General features: G+C 40.8%; 1 protein-coding gene across 1 annotated transcript in view; it reads right to left on the bottom strand.

Moving 5' to 3' along the window:
• The window catches only part of LOC133541439 (cytochrome P450 2K1-like), a 29,611-nt gene that overhangs the window by 5,693 nt on the left and 808 nt on the right, over positions 1–23,110 (bottom strand). Inside the window, exons 1-5 of the mRNA XM_061884867.1 lie at positions 18,117–23,110; positions 17,898–18,060; positions 7,921–8,070; positions 371–531; positions 122–301 (exon numbers count right to left, since the gene is read on the bottom strand). The exon at positions 18,117–23,110 is cut by the window's right edge and continues 808 nt beyond it. Coding sequence (XP_061740851.1) covers positions 122–301; positions 371–531; positions 7,921–8,070; positions 17,898–18,060; positions 18,117–18,332 — 870 coding nt within the window. The 5' untranslated portion in view covers positions 18,333–23,110. The remainder of the gene's footprint in view (positions 1–121; positions 302–370; positions 532–7,920; positions 8,071–17,897; positions 18,061–18,116) is intronic.

Below are 23,110 nucleotides of genomic sequence, written 5' to 3'. Positions count from 1 at the left end.
TCCTATGATATGTGCTGATATCGTATCAGATTTGTGTCGGTATCGGCCCATACTTAAAAGTTCCAATATCGGAAGTGAGAAAGTCGTACTGGGAAACCTTGAATTGAAAGCGTCGCCATACCTCCTCTTTTTGCTTGCGGATAAAGAAGCAGTCAGCGACCCCCGTGCACACTTCAGGGTTCAGCTTCTCCTTCACTTTGGCCAGCAGCTCCTTCACGTCCTGGATGGTTTCGTCACGCTTCTTGATCATCATCCGCCGATGTTTACTCCAGCTGAACAGCCGTGGGAAGGTGTTGTAAAGCTGGAACAAGTGACGATTAGGTTTTTGAAGAATGGAAGGGGGGGGGGGGGAACATAGCCTGCCACTCACCTGAGTCTGTGGCGATCCATTCAGAATAATGGTCTCATTGGCTCTTCTCACCATTTTGGTGAAGCGAGGGTCGCTGTAATCAAACCTGCTGCCGTACACGATGGAGCAGATGATATTGGACGTGGCATTACTCAGTGGGGCTGTTGTGTCAAATGGTTGACCTGAAAGAAAGAAATGGTTTTCCTTAAAGCAGTGCTTCTCAAATGTGGGTACGCGTACCCCTGGGGGTACTCGAAGGTATGCCAAGGGGTACGTGTTTAAAATATTCTAAATATAGCAGCAATTCAAAAATTCCTTTATAAATATATTTATTGAATAATACTTCAACAAAATATGAATGTAAGTTCGTAAACTGTGAAAAGAAATGCAACAATGCAATATTCAGTGTTGACAGCTAGATTTTTTTTGTTCCATAAATATTGATGTTAAAGATTTATTCTTTTGTGAAGAAATGTTTAGAATTAAGTTCATGAATCCAGATGGATCCTTATTACAATCCCCAAAGAGGGCACTTTAAGTTGATGATTACTTCTATGTGTAGAAATCTTTATTTATAATTGAATCACTTCTTTATTTTTCAACAAGTTTTTAGTTATTTTTATATCTTTTTTTCCAAATAGTTCAAGAAAGACCACTACAAATGAGCAATATTTTGCAATGTTATACAGATAATAAATCAGAAACTGATGATATAGCGCTGTATTTTACTTCTTTATCTCTTTTTTTCAACCAAAAATGCTTTGCTCTGATTAGGGGGTACTTGAATTAAAAAGATGTTCACTGAAAAAAGGTTGAGGACGACTGACGTAGTAGAATGTGGGCATATAAAAGGTATCCGGTGCTATCAGACCGGGCTGAAGTGGAAGTGGAAGTTGACGACCCACATCTCCTGGAGCACCTGTCAGCCATACTTGCCAACCCTCCCGGATTTTCCGGGAGACTCACGAAATTCAGCGCCTCTCCCGAAAACCTCCCGGGACAAATTTTCTACTGAAAATCTCCCGAAATTCTGGTAGACGCCCCCTCCAGCTCCATGCAAACCTGAGTGCGGACAGCCTCTTTTCACGACCGCTTTCCCACAATACAAACAGCGTGCCTGCCCAATGACGTTATAACTGTAGAATGATCGAGGGCGAGTTCTTGGCTGCTTATGTGGGTTTATTGTTAGGCAGTTTCAGTAACGTCCTTCAAGCGCGGTAACAACACACAACAACAGCAGTCACGTTTTCGTGTACCGCAAAGTAGTTCGTCTGCCGTAAACAGCAATGTTGTGAAACTCTTAAACAGGACATAGTGCTGTATTTTACTTCTTTATCTCTTTTTTTCAACCAAAAATGATTTGTTCTGATTAGGGGGGTACTTGAATTAAAAAAAATGTTCACAGGGGGTACATCACTGAAAAAAGGTTGAGAACCACTGCCTTAAAGGATGTTGACGGTACTTATACAAGTTTGCAAACACACACAATCTGAATATTTTGGGTGTAACTAATATTTTAGTTGAAGGTATGTACCCCGCCTTCCGCCCGAATGCAGCTGAGACAGGCTCCAGCGACCCCCCTCCCCCCCCCAAACCCAAAAAGGGACAAGCGGTAGAAAATGGATGGATTGTATACCTATTATGTTGGGTAGACTGAATCATGTGTACCTAATCATTTGGCCACAGGTGTAAGAATTATTTGGGGCCTACCAATTATTTTGGGTGCAATTTTGTGATATTTCATGGCTTTTTCTCGTCTCGAACATGTAAACCAGAGGTCACCAACCTTTTTGAAACCAAGAGATACTTCTTGGGTACTGATTAATGCGAAGGGCTACCAGTTTGATACACATTTCGAATAAATTGCCAGAAATAGCCAATTTGCTCAATTTACCTTTAATAAATCAATCAATCAATCAATGTTTATTTTTATAGCCCTAAATCACAAGTGTCTCAAAGGGCTGCACAAACCACAACAACATCCTCGGTAGAGCCCACATAAGGGCAAGGAAAAACTCACCCCAGTGGGATCTATATATATATATATAAAAAAATTGGTATTTCTGTCTGTCATTCCATCGTACATTTTTTTCCTTTTACGGAAGGTTTTTTGTAAAGAATAAATAAAGAAAAAAACACTTAATTGAACGGTTTAAAAGGGGAGAAAACACAAAAAAAAGGACAATTAAATTTTGAAACATAGTTTATCTTCAATTTCGACTCTTTAAAATTCAAAATTCAACCGATAAAAATGAAGAGGAAAAACTAGCTAATTCGAATCTTTTTGAAAAAATAAACAAAATAATTTATGGAACATCATTAGTAATTTTTCCTGATTAAGATTAATTTCAAAATTTTGATGACATGTTTTAAATAGGTTAAAATCCAATCTGCACTTTGTTAGAATATATAACAAATTGGACCAAGCTATATTTCTAACAAAGAAAAAACATTATTTCTTCTAAATTTTCCAGAACTAAAATTTTGAAAGTAATTCAAAAGACTTTGAAATAAGATTTAAATTTGATTCTACAGATTTTCTAGATTTGCAAGAATATTTTTATTTTATTTTAATCATAATAAGTTTGAAGAAATATATCACAAATATTCTTTGTCGAAAAAACAAAAGCTAAAATGAAGAATTAAATTAAAATGTATTTATTATTCTTTACAATTAAAAAAAATTAATATTTGAACAGGGCTTCACGGTGGCAGAGGGGTTAGTGCGTCTGCCTCACAATACGAAAGTCCTGCAGTCCTGGGTTCAAATCCAGGCTCGGGATCTTTCTGTGTGGAGTTTGCATGTTCTCCCCGTGAATGCGTGGGTTCCGTCCGGGTACTCCGGCTTCCTCCCACTTCCAAAGACATGCACCTGGGGATAGGTTGATTGGCAACACTAAATTGGCCCTAGTGTGTGAATGTGAGTGTGAATGTTGTCTGTCTATCTGTGTTGGCCCTGCGATGAGGTGGCGACTTGTCCAGGGTGTACCCCGCCTTCCGCCCGATTGTAGCTGAGATAGGCGCCAGCGCCCCCCGCGACCCCAAAAGGGAATAAGCGGTAGAAATGGATGGATGGATAATATTTGGTAAGAAGAAGAAGGAATTTAAAAGGTAAAAAGGAATACGTGTTTAAAAATCCTAAAATCATTTTTAAGGTTGAATTTTTTCTCTAAAATTGTCTTTCTGAAAGTTATAAGAAGCAAAGTAAAAAAAAAAATTTTATTTATTTAAACAAGTGAAGACCGAGTCTTTAAAATATTTTCTTGGATTTTCAAATTCTATTTGAGTTTTGTCTCTCAGAATTAAAAATGTCGAGCAAAGCGAGACCAGCTTGCTAGTAAATAAATAAAATTAAAAAAAATAGAGGCAGCTCACTGGTAAGTGCTGCTATTTGAGCTATTTTTAGAACAGGCCAGCGGGCTACTCATCTGGTCCTTACGGGCTACCTGGTGCCCGCGGGCACCACGTTGGTGACCCCTGATGTAAACACTACCATGTCATCATCATCGGCGGTCACTCCAATGAGTATGACGATGCTCCTGGTAGGGGTGTATCCCTTTTATGGAGGATGCCTGTGCGTGACTTAGTTTAACGTGGAGAGACTGGTGCACAGACAGTCACCACGCGATCCTTAACAGAATCGGGTCAGGGTCCAGTGGCATGGAGTCCAAGACGACTGGGGACTTTTTTCTGCTGCAGCCTTCTTCAGCCATTATGGTAGTTCCTAAATCTACCGTCTTCCGCCTGCTCCGCCGTTGAGGTCTTCACCGCAACCCTGGCTAGGCGGCAGTCGGGTACTAGGCCTTTGCCAAGGACCACCTGGGGTAACAGTAGTTAAGGGGTTAACCTCCAAGTGCCCCAAGACCCCCATAGAGGAGCCTCCACTGCCGGATGCACTTTAACGTCATACCCATGTCATACTTGGTTAGGATAACAATCTTACTACATGATTCGATTCTATTTATAATATAATATATATTTTGTATTATTATTTTTTGCTGTTATTTTATTACTGTTTATTCCATTAGTCAAAGTTAGAGTCCCAACGATAGCCACACAAACGCTAGGTAAGGTATAATGACCCTCTGCATTTGACCCATCCCTATGTTCACCCCCTGCGAGGTGAGGGGAGCAGAGAGCAGCGGCAGTGGCCACGCTCGGGAATCATTTTTGGTGATTTAACCCCCAATTCCAACCCTTGACGGTGAGTGCCAAGCAGGTTCCGTTTGTACAGTCTTTGATTTGAACTCGCGACCTTTCAGTCTTTTACTGAATTGTGTTTCATTTTATCCGTTAAACCAGTGGTCCCCAACTATCATTGGTACCGGGCCGCAGAATTATTTTTTATTAATTTTTTATTTTTGCAACTTAACACCAAAATAACGGAATTGCTGATTATCGGTCCTGCTAGACACCGACCTCTATTTAATAATACAACTCTAACATTTGACAACCAAACAATTAAACAAGGCGACACGGTAAAGAATCTGGGTGTTGTCTTCGACCCAACTCTCTCCTTTGAGGCACACATTAAAAGCGTTACTAAAACGGCCTTCTTTCATCTCCGTAATATCGCTAAAATTCGCTCCATTTTGTCCACTAAAGACGCTGAGATCATTATCCATGCGTGTGTTACGTCTCGACTCGATTACTGTAACGTATTATTTTCGGGTCTCCCCATGTCTAGCATTAAAAGATTACAGTTGGTACAAAATGCGGCTGCTAGACTTTTGACAAGAACAAGAAAGTTTGATCACATTACGCCTGTACTGGCTCACCTGCACTGGCTTCCTGTGCACTTAAGATGTGACTTTAAGGTTTTATTACTGACGTATAAAATACTACACGGTTTAGCTCCATCCTATCTTGCAGATTGTATTGTACCATATGTCCCGGCAAGAAATCTGCATTCAAAAGACTCCGGCTTATTAGTGATTCCTAGAGCCCAAAAAAAGTCTGCGGGCTATAGAGCGTTTTCCGTTCGGGCTCCAGTACTCTGGAATGCCCTCCCGGTAACAGTTCGAGATGCTACCTCAGTAGAAGCATTTAAGTCTCACCTTAAAACTCATTTGTATACTCTAGCCTTTAAATAGACCTCCTTTTTAGACCAGTTGATCTGCCGTTTCTTTTCTTTTTCTCCTCTGTCCCCCCCTCCCTTGTGGAGGGGGTCCGGTCCGATGATCATGCATGAAGTACTGGCTGTCCAGAGTCGAGACCCAGGATGGACCGCTCGTCGGGACCCAGGGTGGACCGCTCGCCTGTGTATCGGTTGGGGACATCTCTACGATGCTGATCTGCCTCCGCTTGGGATGGTTTCCTGTGGACGGGACTCTCGCTGCTGTCTTGGATCCGCTTTGAACTGAACTCTCACGGCTGTGTTGGAGCCACTATGGATTGAACTTTCACAGTATCATGTTAGACCCGCTTGACATCCATTGCTTTCAGGTCCCCTAGAGGGGTGGGGGGTTGCACACATTTGAGGTCCTCTCCAAGGTTTCTCATAGTCATCATTGTCACTGGCCTCCCACTGGGTGTGAGTTTTCCTTGCCCTTATGTGGGTTCTTCCGAGGATGTCGTAGTCGTAGTGGTTTGAATAGTCCTTTGAGACATTTGTGATTTGGGGCTATATAAATAAACATTGATTGATTAATTGATTTTTTATTTTTTTTATTTATTTATTTTTTATTATTATTAAATTAACATAAAAAACACAAGATTCACTTACAATTAGTGCACCAACCCAAAAAACTTCCCTTTTTCATGACAAAAACCTCCCTTTTTCATGACAAAGACAAAAAAAATAAAAATAAAATAAAAATAATCCCCCCGCACTTCCCGCCGGGCCTCGGGACAAATTATCAAGCATTGACCGATCCGCAGCTACAAAAAGGTTGGGAACCACTGCGTTAAACCATATCCAATTATATTTCCAATCTACAAATGTGACAATATTGTTTAAACATCCACAAAACAGTCCTTGTGAATATTCCACTCTCAATGACTTTGGCAATGACGGGATCTGATGACGTCACGGTGGAAACGCTGCATATATCAGCAGATCAGCCACGGGGGTGTGTCTAGGGGGGTGGCCTGGGGGTGGGCCGAGAAGCCGATAGCGGCGGAATGATTTCAAGCATACGAACGTCGTAGGAAAGCAGCCGGTGTGCACATATTCTGCGGGTGGTGGTAGTGTGTTTCATCTTGTGACGTTACGTCACAAAATGTGCCGAGCTTTCGAGCCCTGCGTCGAGTAATGGAGGGGGTGTTTTTTCCACAAAGGGGAGGAGCCAGGGGGGGTTTGACAACACATAAACCGCCGAAGCTCCATTGAAAATGTGGGCTTTTGAGAGTAGGAATCTAGATTTTTTATTTATTTTTGTCCTGTCCAGCTACTCTGCACTCAACACTATTTTGAAGAAACTAGAATATAAAGCATGTGTTCAGTTATTTCACCTATTTTTGTTAAAGTCCTACTGAAATGAGATTTTCTTATTTAAACGGGGATAGCAGGTCCATTCTATGTGTCATACTTGACCATTTCGCGATATTGCCGTATTTTTGCTGAGAGGATTTAGTAGAGAACATCCACGATAAAGTTCGCAACTTTTGGTCGCTAACAGAAAAGCCCTGCCTTTACCGGAAGTCGCAGACGATGACATCACATGTTGAGGGCTCCTCACATTGTTTTTAATGGGAGCCTCCAACAAAAAGAGCTATTCGGACCGAGAAAACGACAATTTCCCAAGCGAGGATGAAAGATTTGTGTTTGAGGATATTTTTTTTTTTTTAAATACGCGATTGCATTGGGACGGATTCAGATGTTTTTAGACACATTTACTAGGATAATTCTGGGAAATCCCTTATCTTTCTATTGTGTTGCTAGTGTTTTAGTGAGTTTAATATTACCTGTGTGTTGACGCCAGTGTCTGATGGAAGTCGACGGCAGCTGTAAGGATGGCACAAGCTCAGCTGATCTCCGTTAAGTGGCGACTTTTTATCACAATTTTCTCACCGAAAACTGCCGGTTGACATGTGGTCGGGATCCATGTTCGCTTGACCGCTCTGATCCATAGTAAAGTTTCACCTCCGGGAATTTTAAACAAGGAATCCCCGTGTGTTTGTGTGGCTAAAGGCTAAAGCTTCCCAACTCCATCTTTTTACTTTGACTTCTCCATTATTAATTGAACAAATTGCAAAAGATTCAGCAAAACAGATGTCCAAAATACTGTGTAATTATGCCGTTAAAGCAGACGACTTTTATCTGTGTGTGTGCGCAGCGCTAATATTTCCTTACAGTCCGTGACGTCACAAACACGCGTCATCATTACGCGATGTTTTCAACAGGACACTTCGCGGGAAATTTAAAATTGCAATTTAGTAAACTAAAATGGCCGTATTGGCATCTGTTGCAATGTTAATATTTCATCATTGATATATAAACTATCAGACTGCGTGGTCGGTAGTAGTGGGTTTCAGTAGGCCTTTAAAAGAGTGCACGTTATAAAATGCTATATTGGAAAAGAAGACAAATTATGGTGGCCATTAAAAGGACACGCGAAGTGACGACGTACCTTTAAACTTCTCAATGACGGGAATGAGGTGGCTGCACTCTTCTACGACTTTGTCTTCAGCGAGTCTTTTGCCCATTCCGAAGTCTCTCAGAGTGCTGAGGGCAAACCGTCTCATTTCTTTCCATGACTCTCCGTTCGAAAACACAATTCCTGGAAAACACATCATGAAAAAAGTGACACATCTGACATCACATGGACAAAGATAAGACCTGCTGGAGGAAAGTTCTGTGGTCGGAGGAAACAAAAATTGAACTGTTTGGCCACAATACCCAGCAATGTGTTTGGAGGAGAAAAGGTGACGCCTTTAATCCCAGGAACACCATTCCTACCGTGAAGCATGGTGGTGGTAGTATTATGCTCTGGGCCTGTTTAGGTGCCAATGGAACTGGTGCTTTACAGAGAGTAAATGGGACAATGAAAAAGAAGGATTACCTCCAAATTCTTCAGGATAACCTAAAATCATCAGCCCGGATGTTGGGTCAAGGGTGCAGTTGGTTGTTCCAACAGGACAATGACCCCAAACACACGTCAAAAGTAGTAAAGGAATGGCTAAATCAGGCTAGAATTAAGGTTTTAGAAAGGCTTTCCCCTGACTTAAACCCCGTAGAGAACATGTGGACAATGCTGAAGAAACAAGTCCATATCAGAAAACTAACAAATTTAGCTGTCAAGAGGAGTAGTCAACAATTTAACCAAAAGCTTGCCAGAGGCGTGTGGATGGCTACCAAAAGCGCTTTACCGCAGCTTTAGCGCAAGCAAATATTAACATTGCTGTATGTATACTTTTGACCAAGCAGATTTGGTCACATTTTCAGTAGACCCATAATAAATTCATAAAAGAACCAAACTTTATGAATGTTTCTTGTGACCAACTAGTATGTGCTCTAATCACTCTATCAGACAAAAATAAGAGTTGTAGAAATTATTGGAAACTCAAAACAGCCATGACATTATGTTCTTTACAAGTGTATGTAAACAACCATGAATTAATTAACGTGGACCCCGACTTAAACAAAATGAAAAACTTATTGGGGTGTTACCATTTAGTGGTCAATTGTACGGATAATGTACTGTACTGTGCAATCTACTAATAAAAGTTTCAATCAGTCAATCAATCAATGACCATGACTGTGCGAGTGCGTGTGTGTGTGTGTGTGTGTGTGTGTATATATATATATATATATATATATATATATATATATATATATATTAGAGCTGTGAATCTTTGGGTGTCCCACAATTCGATTCAATATCGATTCTTGGGGTCGCGATTCGATAACATATCGATATTTTCGATTCAACGCTGTTCTCGATTCCAAAACGATATTTTTCTGATTCAAAACGATTCTGTATTCATTCAATACATAGGATTTCAGCAGGATATACCCCAGTCTGCTGATATGCTAGCAGAGTAGAAGATTTTTTTTTTAAAAAAGCTTGTATAATTGTAAAGGACAATGTTTTATCAACTGATTGCAAAAATGTAAATTTATTTTAACTCTCAAAATGAACCAAAAATATGGCTTATTTTATCTTTGTGAAAACATTGGACACAGTGTGTTGTCAAGCTTATGAGATGCGATGCAAGTGTAAGCCACTGTGACACTATTGTTCTTTTTTTAATTTTTTATAAATGTCTAATGATAATGTTAATGAGGGATTTTTAATCACTGCTATGCTGAAATTATAATTAATATTGATACTGTTGTTGATAATATTCATTTTTGTTTCACTACTTTTGGTTTGTTCTGTGTCGTGTTTGTGTCTCCTCTCAATTGCTCTGTTTATTGCAGTTCTGAGTGTTGCTGGGTCAGGTTTGGTTTTGGAATTGGATTGCATTGTTATGGTATTGCTGTGTATTGTTTTGTTGGATTGATTAAAAAAATAAATTAATAAAAAAAAATTGATTTCGATGCGATGATAACGCATTACCTATATGCTCCTTTAACGGTGATGTTTTTTTTTAATGCGCGATTAACTTTTTTGACCCTTTGCCCATTCCAAGTTTGGGAAAATGTGTAAGGACACCGAGCTACTATTGAGCCTCATGCTCAAAAATAGCTCGTAGACCTGCACAAAGAAAGGTGGACCTTATGGATATCACAGATCCAAAGCCATGACAAGTCGTTCTCCGGACAAAATAAAATCATTTTACTTTCAATCGGCGTGCGACGACTTCATTGGAACGAACGCTGAGCGCACATTGCTGCTTGAAATTCGAATTTGGATTAGGATTAGGGGCGCAGTTGAGAGAGTGGCTGTGCCAGCAACCTGAGGGTTCCTGGTTCAATCCCCACCTTCTACCATCCTAGACTCGTCCGTTGTGTCCTTGAGCTAGACCAGGGGTGCCCACACTTTTTCTGCAGGCGAGCTACTTTTCAATTGACCAACTCGAGGGGATCTACCTCATTTATATATATCATTTATATTTATTTATTTATGAAAGAGACATTTTTGTAAACAAGTTAAATGTGTCTAATGATAATACAAGCATGTGTAACACATATAGATGTCTTTCTTTCACAAAGACAAGAATATAAGTTGGTGTATTACCTGATTCTGATGACTTGCATTGGTTGGAATCAGACAGTAATGATGATAACGCCCACATTTTCAGATGGAGGAGAAAAAAGTTGTCCTTTCTGTACAATACCACATGAAAGTGGTTGGTTTTTGGCATCTAATTCATCCAGCTTCCATACACTTTACAAGAAAAACATTGGCGGCAAATTCCGTAGCTTGCTTGATTGACATTCACGGCACCCGAGGGTCTTGTGAGATGACGCTGGCTGCTGCCAGTTCATTATTATGAAAAAATGACAGAGAGGAAGGCGAGAAACACTTTTTATTTCAACAGACTTTCGCGCCGTCCCTTCCGTCAAAACTCTAAAGGCCGACTGCACATTTCCTATCTTCACAATAAAAGCCCTGCTTCATGCTGCCTGCGCTAACAAAATAAGAGTCTCGGAAAACTGGCGTGCACAAGTGATGTGCACGCCAGCTTTCTGAGGGATCACTTGTGCACGCCAGTTTTCCGAGACTCTGTATTTAGTTAGCGCAGGCAGCATGAAGCAGGGCTTTTAATGTGAAGATAGGAAATGTGCAGTCGGCCTTTAGAGTTTTGACGGAAGGTACGGTGCGAGAGTCTGTTGAAATAAAAAGTGTTTCTCGCCTTCCTCTCGGTCATATTTTAATAATAATGATCTTGCAGCAGCCAGCGTCATCTCACAAGACCCTCCGGTACCGTAAATGTCATTTAAGTGACGTCTTGGTGAAGATTGATGATCACTAATTTTTAGGTCTATTTTTTTTAAAAGCCTGGCTGGAGATCGACTGACACCCCCCCCCAACCGCGGTCGACTGGTAGCTCGCGATCGACGTAATGGGCACCCCTGGGCTAGACACTTCACCCTTGCTACTGATGGGTCGTGGTTAGGGCCTTGCATGGCAGCTCCAGCCATCAGTGTGTGAACGTGTGTGTGTGAGTGGGTGAATGTGGAAATAATGTCAAAGTTGAGTTCCTTAAAAAAAAAAGGTAGAAAAGCACAATACATGTATAACCCATTCACAGTTAAGTGCATTAAAAACATAAAATTTAGATGGTTACTCAAATTGCTTTAGTAAGATGGAATACAAGCTCAGCAGAAACGAGAAAAAATCTAAAGTCACTTTTAGCTGACATTTTCGTCAAAACATGTCAAGTCTTTTCTCAGACTAATAACAAACGTCCGGTTGGGGGCTTCACAATAATAGCACGACGCTTCACATCCGGTCTAGCCTACAAAACAACAAAAATCGTCTTACAATATATCATGATGTTCTGTGACTATGTTTTAATATGTAATATGTCTACTTCAAAAAAAAATGTTTTCTGACAGATTGAAATTAAGTGTACTTTATTGGCAGCGGCGATGTAAAGGAAGACAGTCGAGTCTTTTTCTTCACTACCACCGAGACAAGGTTTAATACGTGCCTTTTACTGCCCTCTGCAGCCCACATTGGGAAATTACAGTGGACTACACAATATTACCATCGCTATTGAATATTATTTTATAACCTGTTCTGATTGATCATCTGCAAATTGCAGAATGTTTAACAGGCTGATTATTACATGTTATTAATAAGTAAGTGGAAAAAGTTAAAACAATATGAATGCCATTAACTTGCACTATTTTGCAGACGTTTGGGGCAATAATTCCACAAGCACACTATATCCACTCATCCCCCTGCAGAAGAAAGCAATAAGGTTCATTCATAAGGCAGGATATAGGGATCACACATATACATTTTTATTACATTCAAAACGATTGAAATTTAAAGATCTTGTGAAACTACAAACAGTACAAATGACACACAGTGGGGCAAATAGTATTTAGTCAGCCACCGATTGTGCAAGTTCTCCCACTTAAAATGATGACAGATGTCAGTAATTTTCATCATAGGTACACTTCAACTGTGAGAGACAGAATGTGAGGGGGGGAAATCCAGGAAATCACATTGTAGGAATTTTAAAGAATTTATTTGTAAATTATGGTGGAAAATAAGTATTTGGTCAACCATTCAAAGCTCTCACTGATGGAAGGAGATTTTGGCTCAAAATCTCACGATACATGGCCCCATTCATTCTTTCCTTAACACGGATCAATCGTCCTGTCCCCTTAGCAGAAAAACAGCCCCAAAGCATGATGTTTCCACCCCCATGTTTCACAGTAGGTATGGTGTTCTTGGGATGCAACTCAGTATTCTTCTTCCTCCAAACACGACGAGTTGAGTTTATACCAAAATGGATACATGGATGATACAGCAGAGGATTGGGAGAATGTCATGTGGTCAGATGAAACCAAAATAGAACTTTTTGGTATAAACTCAACTCATCGTGTTTGGATTATATATATATATATATATATATATATATATATATATATGTATATCAGATATATACATCGTATATACATCTATATATCAGTGTGTGTATACATACATATACACATATATATATAATATATATATATATATATATATATGTATACATATATACATACATACATGTATGTGTGTATATATCCATCCATTCATTTTCTACAGCTTGTCCTTATCGTATACACACATGATGTATATATATACACACACACACACACACACACACACACACACACACACACACACACATACATACATATATATATATATATATATATATATATATATATATATATATATGTATATCAGATATATACATCGTATATACATCTATATATCAGTGTGTGTATACATACATATACACATATATATATAATATATATATATATATATATATGTATACATATATACATACATACATGTATGTGTGTATATATCCATCCATTCATTTTCTACAGCTTGTCCTTATCGTATACACACATGATGTATATATATACACACACACACACACACACACACACACACATACATACATATATATATATATACATACATACATATATATCCATCCATTTTCTACAGCTTGTCCCTATCGTATACACACATGATGTATACACACATACACATATATATATATATATATATATATATATATATATATATATATATATATATATATATATATATATATATATATATATATATATATATATATATATATATATATACATATATATATATATATATAAATATATAAATATATATATATATATATATGTATGTATGTATGTATATATATGAGCTGCTACCTTACCGTGGTAGAGGAGTTTGCGTGTCCCAATGATCCTAGGAGCTATGTTGTCTGGGGGCTTTCATTCCCCCTGGTAGGGTCTCCCAAGACAAACAGGTCCTAGGTGAGTGATCAGACAAAGAGCAGCTCAAAGACTTCTATGGAATTACAACAAAATTAACTCAGATTTCCCTCGCCCGGACGCGGGTCACCGGGGCCCCGCTCTGGAGCCAGGCCCGGAGTTGGGGCACGATGGCGAGCGCCTGTCCCCATGGGGCCCGGCCGGGCACAGCCCGAAGAGGCAACGTGGGTCATCCCTCCAATGGGCTCACCACTCATAGGAGGGGCCATAGAGGTCGGGTGCATTGTGAGCTGGGCGGCAGCCGAAGGCAGGGCACTTGGCGGTCCGATCCTCGGTTTACAGAAGCTAGCTCTTGGGACGTGGAACGTCACCTCACTGGGGGGGAAGGAGCCTGAGCTAGTCCGCGAGGTAGAGAAATTCCGGCTGGATATAGTCAGACTCACCTCGACGCACAGCAAGGGCTCTGGAACCAGTTCTCTCGAGAGGGACTGGACCCTCTTCCACTCTGGCGTTGCCGGCAGTGAGAGGCGACGGGCTGGGGTGGCAATTCTCGTTGTCCCCCGGCTCAAAGCCTGCACGTTTGAGTTCAACCTAGTGGACGAGAGGGTAGCTTCCCTTCGCCTTCGGGTGGGGGGACGGGTCCTGACTGTTGTTTGTGCTTACGCACCAAACAGCAGTTCAGAATACCCACCCTTTTTGGGTACACTCGAGGGAGTACTGGAAAGTGCTCCCCCGGGTGATTCCCTTGTCCTACTGGGAGACTTCAACGCTCATTTTGGCAACGACAGTGAAACCTGGAGAGGCGTGATTGGGAAGAATGGTCGCCCGGATCTAAACCCGAGTGGTGTTTTGTTATTGGACTTTTGTGCTCGTCATGGATTGTCCATAACAAACACCATGTTCAAGCATAAGGGTGTCCATATGTGCACTTGGCACCAGGACACCCTAGGCCGCAGTTCCATGATCGACTTTGTAGTTGTGTCATCGGATTTGCGGCCTTATGTTTTGGACACTCGGGTGAAGAGAGGGGCGGAGCTTTCTACCGATCACCACCTGGTGGTGAGTTGGCTGCGATGGTGGGGGAGGATGCCGGACAGACCTGGCAGGCCCAAACGCATTGTGAGGGTCTGCTGGGAACGTCTGGCAGAGTCTCCTGTCAGAGAAAGTTTCAATTCACACCTTCGGGAGAACTTTGAACATGTCACGAGGGAGGTGCGGGACATTGAGTCCGAGTGGACCATGTTCTGCACCTCTATTGTCGAGGCGGCTGATTGGAGCTGTGGCCGCAAGGTTGTTGGTGCCTGTCGTGGCGGTAATCCCAGAACCCGTTGGTGGACACCAGCAGTGAGGGATGCCGTCAAGCTGAAGAAGGAGTCCTATCGGGTTCTTTTGGTTCATAGGACTCTGGAGGCAGTGGACGGGTACCGACGGGCCAAGCGGTGTGCAGCTTTAGCGGTCGTGGAGGCAAAAACTCGGACATGGGAAGAGTTTGGGGAAGCCATGGAAAACGACTTCCGGACGGCTTCGAAGCGATTCTGGACCACCATACGACGCCTCAGGAAGGGGAAGCAGTGCACTATCAACACCGTGTATGGTGCGGATGGTGTTCTGCTGACTTCGACTGCGGATGTTGTGGATCGGTGGAGGGAATACTTCGAAGACCTCCTCAATCCAACCAACACGTCTTCCTTTGAGGAAGCGGTGCCTGGGGAATCTGTGGTGGACTGTCCTTTATCTGGGGCTGAGGTCGCTGAGGTAGTTAAAAAGCTCCTCGGCGGCAAGGCCCCGGGGGTAGATGAGATCCGCCCGGAGTTCCTTAAGGCTCTGGATGCTGTGGGGCTGTCTTGGTTGACAAGACTCTGCAGCATCGCGTGGACATCGGGGGCGGTACCTCTGGATTGGCAGACCGGGGTGGTGGTCCCTCTCTTTAAGAAGGGGGACCGTAGGGTGTGTTCCAACTATCGTGGGATCACACTCCTCAGCCTTCCCGGTAAGGTTTATTCAGGTGTACTGGAGAGGAGGCTTCGCCGGATAGTCGAACCTCGGATTCAGGAGGAACAGTGTGGTTTTCGTCCCGGTCGTGGAACTGTGGACCAGCTCTATACTCTCGGCAGGGTTTTTGAGTGTGCATGGGAGTTTGCCCAACCAGTCTCCATGTGCTTTGTGGACTTGGAGAAGGCATTCGACCGTGTCCCTCGGGAAGTCCTGTGGGGAGTGCTCAGAGAGTATGGGGTACCGGACTGTCTTATTGTGGCAGTCCGCTCCCTGTATGATCAGTGTCAGAGCTTGGTCCGCATTGCTGGCAGTAAGTCGGACACGTTTCCAGTGAGGGTTGGACTCCGCCAAGGCTGTCCTTTGTCACCGTTTCTGTTCATAACTTTTATGGACAGAATTTCTAGGCGCAGCCAAGGCGTTGAGGGGATCCGGTTTGGTGGCCACGGGATTGGGTCTCTGCTTTTTGCAGATGATGTGGTCCTGATGGCTTCATCTGGCCGGGATCTTCAGCTCTCACTGGATCGGTTCGCAGCCGAGTGTGAAGCGACCGGAATGAGAATCAGCACCTCCAAGTCCGAGTCTATGGTTCTCGCCCGGAAAAGGGTGGAGTGCCATCTCCGGGTTGGGGAGGAGACCCTCCCCCAAGTGGAGGAGTTCAAGTACCTAGGAGTCTTGTTCACGAGTGGGGGAAGAGTGGATCGTGACATCGACAGGCGGATCGGTGCGGCGTCTTCAGTAATGCTGACGGTGTATCGATCCGTTGTGGTGAAGGAGCTGAGCCGGAAGGCAAAGCTCTCAATTTACCGGTCGATCTACGTTCCCATCCTCACCTAGGGTCATGAGCTTTGGGTCGTGACCGAAAGGATAAGATCACGGGTACAAGCGGCCGAAATGAGTTTCCTCCGCCGGGTGGCGGGGCTCTCCCTTAGAGATAGGGTGAGAAGCTCTGCCATCCGGGAGGAACTCAAAGTAAAGCCGCTGCTCCTCCACATCGAGAGGAGCCAGATGAGGTGGTTCGGGCATCTGGTCAGGATGCCACCCGAACGCCTCCCTAGGGATGTGTTTAGGGCACGTCCAGCTGGTAGGAGGCCAGGGGGAAGACCCAGGACACGTTGGGAAGACTATGTCTCTCGGCTGGCCTGGGAACGTCTCGGGATCCCCCGGGAAGAGCTAGACGAAGTGGCTAGAGATAGGGAAGTCTGGGCTTCCCTGCTTAGGCTGCTGCCCCCGCGACCCGACCTCGGGTAAGCGGAAGATGATGGATGGATGGATGGATGTATATACATATATTATTTATATGTGTATATATATATATATATATATATATATATATATATATATATATATATATATACATACATACATACACACAAATGCATATATATGTGTATATATATATATATATATATTATATATATATAATATATGTAATATATATACATACATACATATGGACAGAGAGTAGCAAAGAAAGTCATATAAAAAATAGATTTCATTTGACTTTAAATGTCATAAAGTTCTTAGAATCATTTTAAATATATATTTTTAAAAAGTTTTTTTTTTTGTAGTAAATATCCGTTTTGAAATTTAACTTTTAAATGTTGAATTAGGTTGAGTGCTTGGTTGGTTTTTCTAATTTTTCAAAACTAAAATGTAGACACAAAGAAAACACAGCAGCTTGAAAAAATGGTTAGCACTGAGGAAAATGTTACAAAATGTTTTTATTCCTACGAAGAAAATGTATTTATTCAATACTTTTTTTTAAAGTGTGGGGCACAATACAGCTTGGAAAAAAAAAGAAAAAAAATCCAAATTGACTTAATAATGTTATTTTTTAATCCTTAAAAAAACTGTACACATAACATTATAAATACCAATATGTATTATATGTATCATGTATTGTTATGATTGTTTTCTTAAATGCTGCAAACAAGAGCTAATGCAACGAAATGTATTTCTTATTTGTACTGTAAAGTTCAAATTTGAATGACAATAAAAAGGAAGTCTAAGTCTAAGTTTAAATTTGATAAAGTTTTTTTTTTTTATCTTTGTATTTGCTTTTCTGCATGTCAAAAATAAATAAATAAGTGCACCACAGTGAGTTCACTTTGGAACATCCACTTAAATTTTGACTTCAATGGTTTAGACATTAAAAACGTACAATATTACGTAACAAAGGAATACTCTCACCATGGCCCTGGTTGATGTCCTGAAACATCGGGTAGATGTGGCGCTCTCCAAATTCCTCTGCATGGTTGACCAGCGCCTCTTTGACCGCCTTGTACCCAGCCAGCACCACCACTTTATTGGTGCCCAAGTAGACCGTAAATACGGACCCGTACTGTTCTGAAAGCTGTCAGAAGAGTCAGTGAGCAAGAAGCCTACATGAGGACTTTGTTGCAATTTTACCTCACAAAACGCTTTGTAGGTCTTGTTGAGATTTAGCTGCAGCAGGTTGCCAACCAAGGGCCATGGTTTCGGCCCCGGAGGCTCCCTCTCACTTTCCTTGCTTTGCAAAGTGAAGCTCCTGGAGGCAATGGCGATGAGGAGCAGCACAAAGACGCTCACCAGCACAGTGGTCGAACTCGACGAGAACGACGCCAGGAAGTCCTCCAAAGGGGACATTGTTTGTGCAGCGGGAGCGGTCGTCTGCGTGGAGAGGAGGACTTCCACTCTGTTTTCTTCCCTGGAGAGTTGGCGCTTCCACGCCCCTTTAACTCATTCTTACAGGTGTGAACATTTACAGGGTTATCACCAACCAGGCCGTGTAACACATTAAACATTGTTTGGAATTGGGCAGGTACATACTGTTTTGATTGATTGATACTTTTATTAGTAGATTGCACAGTACAGTACATATTCCGTACAATTGACCACTAAATGGTAACACCCGAATAAGTTTGTCAACGTGTTTAAGTCCATGCAAATCAATTCATGGTAGTACATACAGTAGGGCAAAACAGTATTTAGTCAGCCACCGATTGTGCAAGTTCTCCCACTTAAAATGATGACAGAGGTCTGTCATTTTCATTATAGGTGCACTTCAACTGTGAGAGAGAGACTGTGAAAAAAAAATCCAGGAATTTGCATTGTAGGAATTTTAAAGAATTTATTTGAAAATTATGGTGGAAAATAAGTATTTGGTCAACCATTCAAAGCTCTAACTGATGGAAGGTTTTGGCTCAAAATCTCACGATACATGGCCCTATTCATTATTTCCTTAACACGGATCAATCTTCCTGTCCCCTTAGCAGAAAAACAGCTCCAAAGCATGATGTTTCCACCCCCATGCTTCACAGTAGGTATGGTGTTCTTGGGATGCAACTCAGTATTCTTCTTCCTCCAAACACGACGAGTTGAGTTTATACCAAAAAGTTCTATTTTGGTTTCATCTGACATTCTCCCAATGTATCCATTTTGGTATAAACTCAACTCGTCGTGTTTGAAGGAAGAAGAATTGTATAGAATATAAGATGGTTATACATGATGCAAGTGACTATATCAGCTATAATAACCTACTATCAAAATGAGTATGTGTCGCAGGTTGACGCAAATCTTCGTTGACAGAAATGTTGAAATAAAATATTTATTCAACACATTTTTACAACATTGGAAAAAATTTGTAAAACTTCACAGAGGGTGAGATAACTCCTGGAAATCACCGTCTTAGAATGGCTAAAGGTAAAGATGTGTGTGTCCATGTTAAAAGAAAATGGCAGGCTGTCTTCTAATGGATTTATTACAATCTTTGCAAGCTGGGTAACGTTTGCGGTGGTTGGGAACAACATGGCACACAAACAATTATCTGAAATGCAGCCAATGTTACATACAGACAATGTGTCATGAGACATTAAAATATAAATTAAATACACAGATGACTTTAATAAAGGAAATTAAATATAAATACTAATGAGGCATAATGATGCAATGTGTACATACTACTAGCCTAAATAGCATGTTAGCATCGATTAGCTTGCAGTCATACACTGACCAAATATGCCTGATTAGTACTCCAGCAAGTCAGTGACATCAACAAAGCTCACCTTTGTGCATTTATACACAGTATACAACATTTGGTGGACAAAGTGAGACAAAGGGGTTGCATAAAACATGTCTTTATGTGGCAGTATCGGAGAAAGTTATACATGTAAACAAACTGTTGAGTCACAGTCCACAGAACGGTGAGTTCAAGGGCAGTTGAAATTAGTAGGACGAAACGGCGCTCGCCATATACTCTCTTCAGTGAAGCATACACACAAACATATTAAACAGTGGGCTTGCTAACAATTAGGAAGGTTTGTGTCATGTTTGTCCTCCTACAGAAAACATATTACAACAAAAAACATTTTTCACCAGCGCCCCGCTCAAGGTTGCTGACCCCCGGGCTTCAGGCCATGGCGATGTTTGCACCGGAGACCCGGCTGCTAGTCCTCTACCACACCGGAGTCCACGTGGAGAGACCAGGGGAGATACGGCGGAAGAGACGGTGCTGCGGAGCTACCGTTGGCCGACCGATTCTCACTCATCTGCGAAGACTGAACATGGACTACAACATTGAGCTAGTGGGTAGCCTAGGACAGAGTCGGCTTTCTTGATTGCTTTGTTGGGTTTGCGCCTGCCTCTGACTGTGCTTCCCCCCAACCCAGCAGGCAATGGTGTGGAGCACCGTAGAGGCCACCCCGTTGTATTTCGATGTTGAAATTGTGTTTTATTTTAGTTTTGTTTGTCTTTTCATGGTTCAATCATATGTGCAGCAGTATGTATTGTTCATGTTTACTTTTGTAGCTGTATGTAGAAATATCACCGCTGTAGTAGCCAACTGGTTGCATCAGCTCTGTGCTCTTTTAATGTACTTTATGTCCTTTGTGTCCTGTGATGTTTACCTCTGGTTTTCAGGTGTTTAACCTTTATTTTTTTGTGGACTTTTTGCACTGCAACCACATCATATAAACAAATAAAGCCTATCCAATCCTTACACAAAGAATACTAACCATGTATTTATAATACAGTTTTTAAAATTTCCCAAATGTTAAAAAGTTTAATCAAATTTATACTTTACTCGTAATAAAACCTTAGCATTCTCCATAAAAGCCAATTTTGACCTACAAATTATTAAACCAGATAAGGATGCAACAGATAAAAAAATGTATGATAATACCGTGTATAGTATGCGCCTGCCTTGAATTACTGCCGGGTCAAACACGCTTCGCAAAATAATTAGCGCATGCTTAGTATTACCGCCTGGTCAAACTCGTGACGTCACGAGTGACACTTTCCCTGTCATCATTTTCAAAATGGAGGAGGCTGATTTCAATACCGGTAATTCGAAATCGCATAAAGGGAAGAAGATTAAGAACTATTCAGTAGGATTTAAGATCCAAGCTTACATCACACTCAAATATTTACTGCATACCTTTGGTAAGTGCCGGAGTGAGAAGAGGGTTTTAAAATAATTAGCGCATGCTTACTTTTACCGCATACCTTTGGTAAGAGCAGGAGTGAGAAGAAGTTTTAAATTAATTAGCGCCCCGGCGGCAATTCAAGGAAATACGGTATTAACAATAATTTTCTCAAGTTGTACTCTGCAGCTTCTAATACTATAATATAAAATAATAGTAGTTGACTTAAAAAATAAAATGCTTATTTCATTTGAAAATCTCTCATGATATTGGAGAATTTAAAATAAATCTCAACATATATTGATTTATTTTAATAGTATTTTTTCTGTTTTAAAAACTATTTTATTAAATGTAAATATTCATATTACAACCAAAATAATTATGTTGGTTTAAAAATCATTTAAAATGTGTCATTTGTGTGGTCCAAATAAAAAAAAAAACACTATTTTGCAGCAATTAATAGTCAAATGAACATGTTAATAAAATCATCAACATTTTCAAAATAAACAACATAAAAAACATTTTCAAAATGGAGGAGGCTGATTTCAATATCGGTAATTCGAAATCGCATAAAGGGAAGAATATTAAGAGCTATTCAGTAGGATTTAAGGTCCAAGCTTACATCACACTCAAATATTTACTGCATACCTTTGGTAAGTGCCGGAGTGAGAAGAGGTTTTAAAATAATTAGCGTATGCTTACTTTTACCGCATACCTTTGGTAAGAGCAGGAGTGAGAAGAAGTTTTAAATTAATTAGCGCCCCGGCGGCAATTCAAGGAAATACGGTATTAACAATAATTTTCTCAAGTTGTACTCTGCAGCTTTTAATACTATAATATAAAATAATAGTAGTTGACTTAAAAAATAAAATGCTTATTTCATTTGAAAATCTCTCATGATATTGGAGAATTTAAAAAAAATCTCAACATATATTGATTTATTTTAATAGTATTTGTTCTGTTTTAAAAACAATTTTATCAAATGTAAATATTCATATTACAACCAAAATAATTATGTTGGTTTAAAAATCATTTAAAATGTTTACCTATTTATCGAAATTTGTCATTTGTGTGGTCCAAATAAAAATAAAAAACACTATTTTGCAGCAATTAATAGTCAAATGAACATGTTAATAAAATCATCAACATTTTCAAAATAAACAACATAAAAAACATTCTCAAAATGGATAAAACATTTTTGCCATTAAGATCTTACAATGTAACAATTCACTCAATGATACACAGGTAAAACATATCTAAAAAAAACCTAAACGATTATATATGTCCCAAATCTGAGCAAATAGAGGTGTAACAAATGTGTATTAATACTATCCATCCGTCCATCCATTTACTACCGCTTATTCCCTTTAGGGGTTGTGGGGGGCGCTGGCGCCTATCTCAGCTACAATCGGGCGGCAGGCGGGGTACACCCTGGACAAGTCGCCACCTCATCGCAGGGCCAACACAGATAGACAGACATCATTCACACTCACATTCACACACTAGGTAATACTAATAATTGTATAAAACCATTTATAAAGAATTAAGGTCACTGCGTGTGTTAATATATGTGACCTTTGCTAGGCAGTTCTGGCTCGGACACAGCGTAAGGTAAGAAATATTGGTTTATTTAAACTAAAGAACAGACTATTAACAGAAAAACTGGCACGAGGCACAAAAGGCAAAACCAACAGAACTAGCATGGGAGCTAGACAAAAACAAAAGCATAGCGCGGAAGCTAGCATGTACAAAGAAGGTTTTACCAGAATCGGGAATCAGCGTAGTAACTAGTTGCGTGCAACAAAACTAGGATGCGAGGACGCGTGAACGAAAAATCTAAGGACAGCTCCAGACTTGAGAAACTGATCAGGCGGGCCGGTTCTATAATCGGAATGAAACTGGACTCACTGGTGACGGTGGCAGAGAAGAGGACTGTTGACAAACTAGTGAGCATCCTGGATGATGCCAGTCACCCTCTGCATAGCGTTATCAGTAGCCAGAGGA

This window comes from Nerophis ophidion, linkage group LG23, assembly GCF_033978795.1.
Source record: "Nerophis ophidion isolate RoL-2023_Sa linkage group LG23, RoL_Noph_v1.0, whole genome shotgun sequence".
Taxonomy (NCBI): Eukaryota; Metazoa; Chordata; class Actinopteri; order Syngnathiformes; family Syngnathidae; genus Nerophis; species Nerophis ophidion.
This window is presented reverse-complemented; position numbering and strand designations above follow the sequence as displayed.